Source organism: Malaclemys terrapin, chromosome 23 (genome assembly GCF_027887155.1).
Source record: "Malaclemys terrapin pileata isolate rMalTer1 chromosome 23, rMalTer1.hap1, whole genome shotgun sequence".
Lineage (NCBI taxonomy): Eukaryota > Metazoa > Chordata > Testudines > Emydidae > Malaclemys > Malaclemys terrapin.
Genome location: NC_071527.1, coordinates 3,951,047 through 3,964,459, shown reverse-complemented (window position 1 = coordinate 3,964,459; position 13,413 = coordinate 3,951,047). Strand labels below are relative to the sequence as shown.

The 13,413-nt window shown below is 62.5% G+C and overlaps 1 protein-coding gene across 4 annotated transcripts in view; it reads left to right on the top strand.

Moving 5' to 3' along the window:
- AGAP2 (ArfGAP with GTPase domain, ankyrin repeat and PH domain 2) overlaps positions 1-13,413 on the top strand; it is a 58,142-nt gene that overhangs the window by 28,784 nt on the left and 15,945 nt on the right. For all 4 annotated transcript variants that reach the window (XM_054013082.1, XM_054013081.1, XM_054013079.1 and 1 more), the window contains exons 2-3: positions 10,515-10,573; positions 12,192-12,279. In XM_054013082.1, the coding sequence (XP_053869057.1) occupies positions 10,515-10,573; positions 12,192-12,279 (147 nt within the window). The remainder of the gene's footprint in view (positions 1-10,514; positions 10,574-12,191; positions 12,280-13,413) is intronic.

The window sequence follows — 13,413 nt, the reverse complement described above, 5'->3', positions numbered from 1 at the left end:
TCACAGACCACAGTAAGAACAGGCCCAGTTCGTCACAGCCACCCTGCGCCCCGGCTCCCCTTTGTCGGAAGGAGGAGCGCTCGCTTCCCTGCTGCCGGGCCGTGTCAGGCGGCAGCTCCGTCCCCGGGCACCGTGCTCCGCCCCCAGCTGAGCTGAGTCTAGGGGCTGGGAGATTTTGGGGGCCAGTGGGTCTGAGTCATTACCAGGCCTGCGGGCACACGGACCCCCTCCTGGGCAAGCCCGGGCTGCAGTAGGCAACATGGAGGTGTGGCCGGACGAGGGAAAGGAGCGGGCAAAGCACCCTGCACCACAGCTCATCTGCAGCCATGCGCGGCCCCAGAGAGGCCACAAAAGCAAGGCAGGAGTTTTGATCTGTTTTGCCCTGTGCCAGGGGCCCCCCTGGTCTGCCATGCCCGCCGTCTCGCCACTAGCCAGGAATCAGCCTCAGCCCCTGCGAGGGGTGTCCATGGTGCCAGCCTGGCTTGAGTTGTCAGGGTCCCCCGTGATGGGAACCTTGGTGCTGGTGCCCGTCAGATAAACTCAGGGGGCGAGGGAAGGGAGTAGATTTGTGCCCCTTGGGGAGGGTGTTGCTTCCTTGGCCAGGTTCACACTCACTCTGGTAACGAGGCTGTAATTAGCGACGCCAGCCTTGGGTACAGGCGCCGTCGTTCCCGCCCACGCACCGCCCGACCTGGGGCCTCGCTGTGGGCTCGGATAACGCACGTGCCCCCTGCTGTGAGAGACAGTCCCAGCCCTAAAGTGCTCCTGGTCTGAATAGACAAGGTGTGGGAAGGGAAACTGAGGCACAAGGTGGGCTAGCGGGGGGCTGCGGGTCGGGATTGAGGGGCACTGGTAGAGCTGGGGCTGTGGGGAGCCCAGGAGTGATGCCCCTTGGCAGAGCTGTGGGTGGGAAGCTTGCAAGTTACCTGCCTATGCCAGCCCTGCTCTCAGCCTTCCCTCTCCTGAGACCTTTCTTCAAAGGCCCTGAATCGCCCAGGTCCTGTGCTGCTACCTGGTGCATTACGGTAGCCCTTAGATGCCCCAAACCAAGATTAGGGGCCCCATTGATCAGGGCTGCACAGACATAGGGTGAGAGGCAGCCCCTCCCCTGCAGAGCTCACAGTCTAAATAGATGAAGGGTGGGAGGGGAAACTGAGGCACTGAGCCAGGAAGGGACTTGCCCCAGGTCACCCAGGAAGGGCAAACTGGGACTTACAGAACCCAGGAGTCCTGAGTCCTTGCCCGGTGCTGTATTTACCGGACCAGGCTGTTTTTCCAGTTGCCTTTCTCGACAGCGTTCCTAGGGCCCAAGCACCCGTTTACGGGGTGTCTCCTTTTTCAATGAGTTCCTAACGCCCAGGGCCGGGAGCCAGTGCTGGGAACCACCTCCGACCTCAGTCAGCAATCGGGCGCGTTCGTGGGCTCTCCGCTTGGCAGATCCCGGCGTCTTCGTGAGCCGCCCGGCGGGTGATTCGGCTTGGGAAGCCGGTCGTTATTTCTCAGCTCTGAAATGAGCCAGCATCACCTGGCTTTGGGTCTCTGAAGCGCCTTTCTCCGCCCAGAGACAGGCAGTTTCTGCAGCCTGTTCACAAACATCCCCCTACACACACGCCTGAGCTGGATGGTGAAACCTCGCCCCACAATCCCATTGAGAAATTGGGGACTGGGGAGCCAGACTTTTACCCCATTTGCCCCTATAGAGCAGGGCCTTAGCCTACAAGCCGGGCCACTGAAATCCGCGAGGCTCCGAAGTGCTGATCTCTCTGGGCCCGGGGATCAGAGCCCAGCTGCGTGCTGCACCCCTGCCTTGCCTTTACAGCGCGTATGATGGTAGCACCCAAAGGTCCCACCCGAGAGCAGGGCCCCTCTCGTGACAATCCGAGCCCTGAAGAGCTCACAGTCTGAACAGACAAGAAACTGCGACAGGGAAGCGCCTGGCCCCAGGTCACCCAGCAGGGGAGTGGCAGGGCCGGGAATGGAACTTACTGTTGTGTTAGGACGGAGGTTGTGACGTTTCGCTGCCCAAAACCCAAGAGCTCTGGCTCAAGGCGTGGGGGAGGGTTAGAACGGGCTGCCCCCTGCAGCCAGCCACGCCATTGGTGCCCGGGCTGCCCACGTTGGAGGGTTTTCTATAAGGCCTGTCCCTGCCATACCCCAGTGCCAGCCCCCCCCGGGCATTGCCAGCAGCGCGTGCTCTGTCTGGGCATGGAGGTGCTGCAGAGCTAGTGATCCTGCCGCATGCCACCCCCGGGCCAGGGCTGCGCCAGCCCCCATCACGCGCTCTCTCCAGCGGGTGCTTGGCACAGCCGGCTCCTCTCATCCCTGGCGTGGCTCCGATGCCCCCAGCTGGTGGGGAGCGGGGGGGGCGAACTGAGCACCCTCCAAACTCGGCTCAGGTGTGGGGCCGAGTCCCGGCCTCACTGAGCTAACGGGACTCTTCCCTCTCCAGCCCCGTCTGCAGGGAGGCTGGTCCCTGAGCCGTGATCGGAGCAACTAATTAGTAATGACAGAGAACTCGTGGTGTTTATTAAACACCTTCCCATCAGCCCTCTGGCCATCCTGTGCTGCGCGGTCCCTGAATTCCTGACCATGGGGGTTATTGTCGGTGGCTTTCCGCAGTCCATTCTCCAGCACAGCAGCCTCCGTGGGGCGGGCTGCAAGGGGCTGTAGAGGCAGTGCGGGCTAGAGGCTAGAGCAGCGGACTGGGAGTTGGGGGCTCTGTCCCCCCACACCCTTCGTGAGACCTGGGATGAGGCAATTGGGCTCACCTGCGAAGCGGGACTAGCAGCATTAGCCCTTTGGCCTGAGCAGTGCAGTCGATTGCCAGGCCTGGCCGGGCGGGCTGGCCGATGCTCCGAGTCAGGACAGAGTCCCCTATCCCTGAACGCAGCGGGACAAACGACAGCAAGCCGTTTCCTTGCTCAGAAATCCCCAGGTCTGCCCTCTGGCAGGCTCTGTGCCCAAGGAGCGCCGTCCCTCTGCGACTTGCTCATGTTGTATTTAAAGTACTGCACATGATCTTTTCAGGGGGAATAAGGCAGAACGCCACATTTATTAGTAATACATGTATTCATTAACACTGTATTATATGCATATAATATATTACACTTACACACACACACACACAAACACACTCCGTCTTGTTGTTACCAATTAGTTGCTCCTCTTAACTTCACTGGCCAGGTGAGTTAGATGGGGGAGGGGGTGGAGCCGGGCTTCTGCCGATCCGGATCGATGCTCCCATGTTGACAAGACAAGACCCGGGGTCCTCTGCAAGACACCTCACTTTTATAGCAGCTTTCCTCTTATGCAAATCTAGACCAGATTCAAACTCTGTGTCTGTGTCCATTGGTTCTTTGTGCTGCTTTCTTTTGAGTGTTGTCCCAATGCTGCAAAGAGGGTGTTTCCAAAAGAAGGTGCTTGCTTCTAACCCCCGATCAGTATGTCTGCTTGTCTTTAATGAGCCCACTTGACACGTTTTATTGTCCTTGGGTCTGGCTCCCAGCCCCTCTCCAACAGTTGAGGCTGTCTGGAGGTGCTGCCTTCCATGCCTTGCTCATCCACACCTCATTCATTCAACAGGGCAATTGATTAAGGGGGGGGGGGAGCTCTTGTTCTACTGCTAGCAAAAAGAAATTTTTCTTGTATCTTATTCTATCCTTAGGGGCTATAATATTATACCAAGGGCAATGCAAAGTTTCTAAATGAGGCTTTGATACAAAGTCCCATGAAAACAGAGGTCACACGTGGGTAGACCCACCACAAGGTTATATGAAGAGGCACAATGTAGAGTCATGTGAAAATTATCAGAGATTTATCTACACTCACAACTCCTGCTCCTGGCTTCCTTTGCCTCCAGCGCTCACAGGCTGCTGTATCTCCCTTGCCCCACGGAGACCCTTCAGTCCACATGGCTCTGCTGTGACCTGCCATGTGGCTACAGCCTTGGCCATAACGGCTCCTTCTCAAGACCCTCAAGGAGAGCGCTTGGCCGCCCTTCGGCTTTAATGAGGCCTGTGATTGGCTTTAGATCTAAGGTGACTCACCCGAGGGCGGCTTCTAAGCGCGTCCCAGCACCACGGTGATAAACGGGGAGCACCTGGGCTGGAAGGATCCAAGGTGTGGTTTAGGGCTAAAGAAGGCCACCCTCCCCGCCCGTGACGAGCAAACGCAGGAAAAGTCGGGGGCAGCTCAGCTGGGCTTTTTGGTGAAAACGCCTGAACCTGGGAGTGCTCCTCTAGTGTTATTTAGATGTGTTACGGTAACAGCTAGTGTCGGGGTAGGGGTGGGGGCGAGCATTGTGCTAGGTGCTGTACAAACACAGAGTGAGAGACATTCCCTGCCCCCAAGAGCTCATGGCTTAGATGGCTAAGAGTGGGAGGGGAAACTGAGGCACAGAGAGGATTTTTTTGGGGGGGAGGATACAGCACTTTTCATCCATCGCTCTCAGAGCACTTTACAAAAGAGCTAAATAGCATTATCCCCATAGTACAGGCAGGTAAACTGAGGCACGGAGTGGCGTTGTGACTTGCCCAAGGGCAGCGGCAGGGCTGGGAACAGAACCCAGGTCTCCTTAGTCCCTGGGGAGATCCCCTACCCACTAGACCTCGCTGCCCCTTGGCTCCCTGCAGTGACGGGTTCATAAGACATACAGTGCCCCCGCCAGCCAAGACGGGTCGTGTCAGTAGCCGTCCGCCCGGCCCCGGGAACTGCTCCTGAGGCAGGGGAACGAGAGGTAACCAGAAGCACAGAAGCATGAGGCGGGTGAACTGGCTGGATGAACAAGGTGGCAGAGCAGTGCCAGGCCTCGGAAGGCTTCCTGCAGTGCAACCTACCTGCTGGCAGAGGGGGACAATGGCCTGTCTGGAAGGCAGGGAGCCAGGGAGTTCATGCCACGTCCCAGTGAGCACACAGCATGCGGCTACAGGGACCTGGCCATCCCTGCCCGGCAGATCCAGTGTATAGACACAAACACCCAGGCATCTGAGCGCCGGTCCCTTTGATGCCCTGCGTCTGCTCCCCCTCCGCACAGCGGGGGTGTTAATCAGGGGCGTCGTCCCCGTGGAGCGCCGGTTTTGTACCAGCCAGGCTTGCCTTTGATCTCCGCTGACTGGCATTTCAAACGCCGCAGCCTGGGAGAAGCCACCTGCGGGAGGCCTAGACAGATGGAGCGCCCGGCGGGAAGGGATTAAAAATGTGTTTTGTCTGGGCGCTGTGGCTGTCGGCACCGAGGGAGCTGTCGGCTTCCATCGCCCGCGGAGCCGCACGCCCATTGCGTGGCGGTGCCCCCTCCTCCGCCTGGCGCAGGGGTGTAACGGGGTGCTAGCTGCCTGCCCGTGGGGGCACAGGGGGGTGATGCATAACCGGTCAGGGGCTGCCGGGCTCATTTCCTTGTTTCGTCCGTCTCAGCACCGTGCGTCTGCTGGAACGTGGGCTCTGGGAGGGGCTAGGTAGAGCTGGGATTTTGGAAATCTCTGGCTGTTGGAGCCAAGGGGTGTCAGCAGGTGCCCGACCTGCTTTTGGAGCGTCTCAGCCTGGGTCGGAACATGTTCTAGCTCACCCACCGGATATGGGCTGGATGTAGGAATCCCAGGGGAAGAGCCTCTGGATGTTCACCCTGGTTTCTTCTGGTCTCAACTTGATGCCAGCCTGGCCACCGTGGAGAGCCAAAGCTCTCTCTGTATTGTGGTCGTGCCAGGAGACCCAGTCGGGGATTGGGGCCCTGTTACCCGGGGTGCAGTGCGGTCCCTTCCCCTAAGAGACGGCAGGCGGGCCCGACAGAAGGAGAGAGCCCAAGCCGGTACCGTTGGCACGGATCATCCTCCAGCCACAGCCAGCCAGGGCGGCGTCTCCCCAGCCCTGCCCGTGGTCGGTGGTTCTGTGCCCTCGTGCCAGTCCCCTGCTCTCCGTCCCAAGAGGGGTAGATTGCGAGCGGCTAAGACAGCGCTAACCTCCGCACCCATCCCTCGCTAGCCGGCACTTGTGTAGCCGGGGAGCTGCATTTCAAGGCTCTCTGAGCCGGCGTTGTTTATGGTCTCGTTTGGCTGTTTAATTGACAGGACCTGCCCTCGGCCGGGGGGATGGAAACCAGCAACTCCTCTCCTGTTGGCCGTCAGGGTCTCTGAGGCAGCTAGAGACATTTCCTTCCCTCCCGGCTATACCAGAGCAATAGAGATGAAGGCCTAAATCCTCAGTGGTAGGTAAGCGCCCAACTCCTATTGGTTTCAATGGGAGTTAGGTGCCTAAATTCCATGGCCGTATCTCAGGCTTTAGCATCCTCCGGAGAGCAAGAGCCCTGCTTTGCTCTCAGCCTTGTCGCTGCAGCAAAATCACCTCGACTCCCGCGACCACTGCTCTGAATCCCTCCTTAGGACTGTCACAGGGTTAGCTGGCCCTTTAAGGGGAGGCGGGCTCAGCCACACCTGGGCCAGGTGGCGCCTGATCCCTGCTGGCCCTATGGCCCTAAACGGACTGACTTGAGCCCCTCCCCTCACTTGGGAAGGGGACTAAACCCCGCTCCCCTTAAAGGGCCAGCTCGCCCTGTGATGAGGACCTGGAGCTGGGGGGAGGCTTTCAAAGCCAGCTCGCTAATTGGTTTCCTGCTAATCAGATTTGTCTTGCAGCCCTGACAGCTGGGGCTGGGGGCAGTCAGATCTCACGTTCCAGGGCCTAGCTGATCTCTCACCCCGGGGTCAGGAAGGAATCCCGGCCCCCAGCCCACTGGCCAGGTGCATTCTGGGCTTTTCTTCCCACCACGCAGCAGATATCGGCTGCTGCTGGGGGCAAGATGCCGAACCTGACGGGCCAATCACAGCGGCTGAGTTTGTCCCAATCTTGGTAGCTGATTTGCTGCTTGAGTGGTTCCGCACCAATCAGGCTGGGGGAGGGGTGATGTCATAGCCGGGAAGGGTTGTTACTGGTGCCGAGACAGGATTTGCCCAGCAATACAGTGGCCGAGTGTTGCACCAATAGGCCCACCGGGTGCTGGGGGGAAGCAGCAGCCCCATTGATCACCATTGTGGATAAAGGTGCACAGGCATCTGTGCACGACTTTGAAGTGCTGCACGGGCACTTTGCACGCCCCGTACGTGCACGCCCGGCTTCCAGAGGGGGACCCCGCTCGAGCATCCTTCAGGGCAAAGGGAGACCGAATCCACAGGGCAGAGATTTGCAGCGACCGGGTGCAAGGCCCGGGGCAAAGGAGAATTAGGTCCAGTCTGGCTGAAGCGGGTCCAGGCGGTGGCATGACACTGAGCCAAAGGGATCCATCAGGCTGTGACGTAGTTCTCCAGCACTTGATCTGGGGCCAGGCTGTCAAAAGAGCTCAGGTCCTTTTGAAGCACCTGAATAACCCGGGGTGACCCCCACAGCTGGATTATCGGAAGAGCTCGCAGGGGAAGCTGTGCTCTAGGACAAATGTTGGGTGCTGCTCTCTGGCCCTTCATCCCGGGGGTTGGGGAGGGGCGGTTGAGACAAGGGAGCAAGGGGACGGTGGCTGAAGTGGTGAAAAAGGAAGAGGGTTTTGTAGCTTTCCAACCCAAAGTGACGTACAGCCCCCGGCAGCCTGCCCGGCACTGGTTTCCTCCGGCCCCCAGTAAAGCTGCATGGCAGAAACCTCGAAGGACCTTCACTGGGCTGTGGCCCGTTGTCTTGCTCTAATTGGTGCTGGGATTCTCCTTCGTTAACACTAAAGTTGTGTCAGGGGAACGCTCGGTGACGCTCGTCAGGCGCCCAGCCAACCACGACCAAGCCAGTGGGTGCCTGCAGGTGCCAGACTGTGGCTTCTCCCAGCCTGCTTGATGCTGTCACCCGAGGGCCGTGTGCCAAGGTGGGGGGGGCTGCCAGGCTCCCCCCGCCCTTCCCCCCCACACACCTGCAAACCTGGCATTGTGTTTGCCATCTGGGCACGGCCGCGGGGCAGCATCCGAGGCTCGGTCCCGAGCTCCCTGCTCCTCCGAGGGTGACCCCTTCTGCTGCCGCGGCCCGGTCCTCATCGCAGGCCGCAATCCCTTGCATGTGACTGTGTCCCCAGCAGGGGGCAGCGTCTCCAAGGTGGCAGGGTGTAGTGGGACTTGTCGCACGTGGCAACGGGGTGTTTCGCCCGGCCCTCTCCGGGGCTGCTACGGCCGCTGGCGCAGAGCCGGCGCGACGTGCCCGTAGGGAGCAGCGTGGGTCTGAGTGGGGGGCATCAGGAACTACCCAAGAGCACGATTTCTTTGTGGATTGGCCTGGCCGTGTCCCAGGATCCAGGGCCCCCGTCCCGCCCCTGACCGAGAGGACGGGGCATCTGCCTCGTTCGGGGCTGGTGGCTCCCGAATACTCCGAACCCAGGGGTTCCCCACAGCTGTTCTGAACCCCAGTCGCTTCCCAGCTTCAGGGCAGGCCACGAACCATCCAGATTTTGCCTCCTTGCCAGCGTGGGGCGTGCAAGGGGGCCCACGCCGGTCGTGTCCGCTCCTCTCTGTCATGGGCTGGAGTCCTGTGATCGCCGAGGCCAGAGGGCCATGCCAAGTGACAGCAGAGCTTACATAACAACCCGAGATGACGGCGCCAGCCTGGGGCAGAGAGAGTCGAGCCTGTCGCTGCGACTCACAGCGCCGGGCAATCACTGAGTCAAGGCGGCCGCGGGGGAGGAGGAGGGTGGATTGCAGACACAGCCTCGCTGGATTCTTCGGCTAACCCGGCCCCTCGCCCCTGCTTTTTACTGTCTCCCGCCTGAGACTGAAGGGGGGGGCAGTTTACTGGTCTCCTGCCCCCCGCCTCATCTGTCCCTGTGTCCCTGCAGCACTGGGATAGTCAGAGGTGCCTAAGGGAGTTAGGCACACAACTGGCTTTCACTGGGGCTTGGGCTGCTCTTCCCACTGAGGGCCTTTGAAAAAGTCCTTCCTGGAGAAGACAGCCAGCCCTGTGGCGAGGGCACTTCGGAGAGACAGATTCGATGCCCTTTGCTTTACCACCTCGGACAAGTCACTTAGCTACTCTGTGCCTCAGTTTCCCCATCTTTCAAATGGGGATAACACGGGGGGGGGGGAGGTTGAAGAGCATGAGGTGCTCATAGGATGGTGCTGGGAACAATACGGGAACCCAAGGTAGCCACGGATGTGCCTGACCAGGATGTTAGGAAGGTCGGGTAGCATCCCCCGTCGGGGGCCAGGGCATGAGAGAGAGACGCCCCTAGGTGGGGGCGATGGAGCTATCAGCTGGCGGGAGTGGGGTGGCACCAGCTGGAAGCCGTCCACCGTGGGACCAGCGGCCAGGGTGGCTGCATGGAAGGTGGCACCGGCGGGTACCTGGCTGCCAGGAAACAACCTCAGCTCCAGGACTCCAGAGCCAATGGGGCTGTAGCCTGGGCCCTTGTCTCTCCAGGTCGCTCAGCAACGCGCCGGGCACTGTTGCTTAGCTACTGTTCCATGGTAACCCAGAGAGAAGGAATGAGTTCCGCTGTGCGGAGCCCAGCTGGACGAAGCCCATGGCAGGGCCTGTCCTGCCGGCGGCAGCCTGGGCCCAGAGTTGCCCCAGAGCCCAGACCCTGGGCCAGGGCAAACCAGCAGAGAAAGGACATTAACCAGCCCCCCCCCGGCTCTCTGCTTCGCGGGCGAGACCCCATCACTGGGAGCGAAATCCAGCCAGACGCAGCACCGGGTGGATGCTGCCCTCGCTTTCCACAGGGGCCAGTATATACCGTGTGGTGGACCCGCGGTATCCGTGCCAGTCTATATGGGAAGGGGTGGCGTATATATGGGGCTAGTATATATAGTGAAACTGGGTCCTGGATCCATGCTGGGCTATACGGGGCAGCGGGGTATATATGGGGCTGGGATCTATAGTGTTCGTGGTGTGCAGTGGAGAGTATATGGGGCAGTACGTACAGTATAGCCCAGAACTACGTCCGTGCTGTTGCGTCCGGAGCCGGGGTGGTCTGCGTGGTGCTGTGGGGCGGTGCCGTGCCCCCCCCCCCCCCCCCCCCCGTGTAAATGCCTCGATGGAGTTTTGCTCCGGTCGCTTTCCCGCGGCGCTCTCCAGCCGCTGGTCGGTGCCTCTGGCATCCAGGGCTCAATAACCCAGTGTCTGCCCGAGCGGCCAGGCCTGGCTGTAAGTAGCCTCTCTGTGCTGTGTCGCCGCGTCCGGGCGCCCCCTGGCTCCATTCAGCTTCCAGCGTAAAGACCCAGGCTCCAGGCCCTGCCGTCCCCAGGCTGGCCCCACGCCCGCCTCCACTTCGCCCCCGGGGGCAGGGGGAGCTGCTCCCTTAGCAGAGCGCCGGGCCCCCTTGGCCAGCCCAGCACCCGGGTACACACCGAGGGGGCCTGATCCGGAGCCCGGACGCCTGCCTCAAGGCCCCTTCGCACCAGTCGGTGTGAAGAGGCCAGAGCCCCAAATTCCCTGGTGGTTCAGAGCTGGGTCCGTCCCTTCGGGTTGGGGCTTTGTCGCCGGGGGGAGCGGGTGCCAGCACTGAGCTGCCTGGCCCACCAGGGCCATCTCCGTGGGCCTCATGCCCCCTTTCTTTCTCTCCTCAGAGGCCATAGCAAACAGCCAGGAATGGACCCTCAGCCGCACCATCCCGGAGCTCAGACTGGTAGGTGTCTCGTTGCCCCCCCGTCGGCCCCCCTCCAGCCACCAAGCGGGCAGGACGTACGGAAACATGGGGTTTATGGCAGTGAGACCCGACCCCCAGGCCTGGGTCGTCCCCCCCCCCGCACCGTTCTGCCCCTCAATCCCGACCGCAGCCCTGGGGTCCCCCCACAGCTCTGCTGGTGCCCCTCAATCCCGACCTGCAGCCCCCAGTCCTGGGCTCCCACCCCCCAACCTCTGCGATGCCCCTTTATCCTGACCCACAGCCCCCTGCCCTGGGCTCCCCCCCCCCCACAGCTCTGCCGGTGCCCCTTAATCCTGACCCGCAGCCCCCTGCCCTGGGCTCCCCCCCCACAGCTCTGCCGGTGCCCCTTAATCCTGACCCGCAGCCCCCTGCCCTGGGCTCCCCCCCCACAGCTCTGCCGGTGCCCCTTAATCCCGACCCGCAGCCCCCTGCCCTGGGCTCCCCCCCCACAGCTCTGCCGGTGCCCCTCAATCCCGACCCGCAGCCCCCTGCCCTGGGCTCCCCCCCCACAGCTCTGCCGGTGCCCCTCAATCCCGACCCGCAGCCCCCTGCCCTGGGCTCCCCCCCCACAGCTCTGCCGTTGCCCCTCAATCCTGACCCGCAGCCCCCTGCCCTGGGCTCCCCCCCCACAGCTCTGCCGGTGCCCCTTAATCCTGACCCGCAGCCCCCTGCCCTGGGCTCCCCCCCCACAGCTCTGCCGGTGCCCCTTAATCCTGACCCGCAGCCCCCTGCCCTGGGCTCCCCCCCCACAGCTCTGCCGGTGCCCCTTAATCCTGACCCGCAGCCCCCTGCCCTGGGCTCCCCCCCCACAGCTCTGCCGGTGCCCCTTAATCCTGACCCGCAGCCCCCTGCCCTGGGCTCCCCCCCCACAGCTCTGCCGGTGCCCCTTAATCCTGACCCGCAGCCCCCTGCCCTGGGCTCCCCCCCCACAGCTCTGCCGGTGCCCCTCAATCCTGACCCGCAGCCCCCTGCCCTGGGCTCCCCCCCCACAGCTCTGCCGGTGCCCCTCAATCCTGACCCGCAGCCCCCTGCCCTGGGCTCCCCCCCCCACAGCTCTGCCGGTGCCCCTCAATCCCGACCCGCAGCCCCCTGCCCTGGGCTCCCCCCCCCACAGCTCTGCCGGTGCCCCTCAATCCCGACCCGCAGCCCCTGCTAGCCCATGGCTCCGAGCCTGGCAGCGGACACATGGCATCGGTTCAGACGCCCGAGCTCAGAGGCCCTGTGACTCGTGCCGCGGGATGCGCCCGGGGGGGCTGTGGAGACGGACGCCGCCCCAGGCCTGCTCCAGGACACGTGGAGCTCCCAGCCCAGTCACAGGGGGCAGCAGAGAACTCCGGGGGGCCCCCCAATGGGGGATGGGGGAGGGATTGGGGGTGCACAGGGCTCCTGGACACAAGGGAGTTCCTTCCCTCCTGCCTCACGCAAGGGAGAGCCGGTCCCCTTGCCCCTTGGCCAGTGACCCCTGGGGGGCCAGGCTGGGGGCGGGGGGCGCTGGTGTGACTGGAGTGGAAGAGCCAGGTGGGGGTGGGGTGGGGGGACACTGTCTAGCACAGGACGGAGCGTGACCTGCCATGACCTCTGCCCTTTGGCCTCCCAGGGCGTCCTGGGGAGCATCAAGAGCGGGAAGTCGGCCCTCGTCCATCGCTTCCTCACCGGCTCCTACCTGGGCCTGGAGCCAGCCGAGAGTGAGTGCCGGGGGGCGGGCGGGGCGGGCGCGGAGCCGTGTGCTGGGCTGGGGCCCCACCCTGGCCTGGCCCTGCCTTGGGCTGCTCCTCTCCTTCTGGGCCCTGCAGAGAGCAGCAGGGGTGTGTCGGGTGTGGGCATCCAGGCCAGCAGAGCGGAGAATGTGCCGGTTCCGTGGCCGGACTTTGCCAGTTCCATGGCCAGGTCCTGCCGGTTCCGTGGCTAAACCGTGCCGGTTCCGTGGCCAGGTCCTGCCGGATCCGTGGCTAAATCATGCCGGTAACAGTTCCATGGCCTGGTCCTGCCGGTTCCGTGGCTAAACCGTGCCAGTTCCGTGGCCAGGTCCTGCTGGTTCCGTGGCTAAACCATGCCGGTTCCATAGCCAGATCCTGCCGGTTCCGTGGCCAGACCCTGCCAGTTCTGTGGAGAGATCCTGCCGGTTTCATGGCTAAACCATGCCAATTCCATGACCAGGTCCTGCTGGATCCATGGCTAAACTGTGCCTGTTCCATGGCCAGATTCTGCCGGTTCCGTGGCTAAACCGTGCCGGTTCCGTGCCCAGGTCCTGCCGGTTCCGTGGCCAGAACGTGCCCGTTCTGGGTCCTGAATGTGCCCCTCAGCCTCATTTTTGCCATACCTGGATTTTCTCCTAACTGGGCATTTCCCAGCAGGGCACCTTGACCTCTCCCCTCCTCCCTTGCCCCCGCTAGCCCCACGTAGGACAGCCCCATCGGGTGCATTGTGGGGAGCACCCTGCGTTGGCTCTGTCCTAGCTGGGCCCCCCTGCCTGGCTCTATGGATCGCCATCTCCCACCCCTCCGTTCTCCTAATGGGCAGCTGCTGCCCGGGGGTGGGTGCGGGGCACTGGCCAGCTGCTGGCACCGAGGGAGCTGCAGACAATGGCCCTGATTGAGTCCCGCGCAGCTGACGGGCTGGGCACAAAGAGCTGGCGGCAGCTTCCCCCCGGCCATTGTCCAGAGCCCGAATGGGCCCAGATTAGACAGAGGGGCTAAGTCACCAGGGCCAGCAACCGGCCAGTCGCAGCCATTAGCCCCCAGCCCGTCCGCACACGGGCCCTGTGCCCAGGGGCGTCGGCCTCCAATGTCCTCTTTGCTTCTGTAGTCCACAGGCCTGGC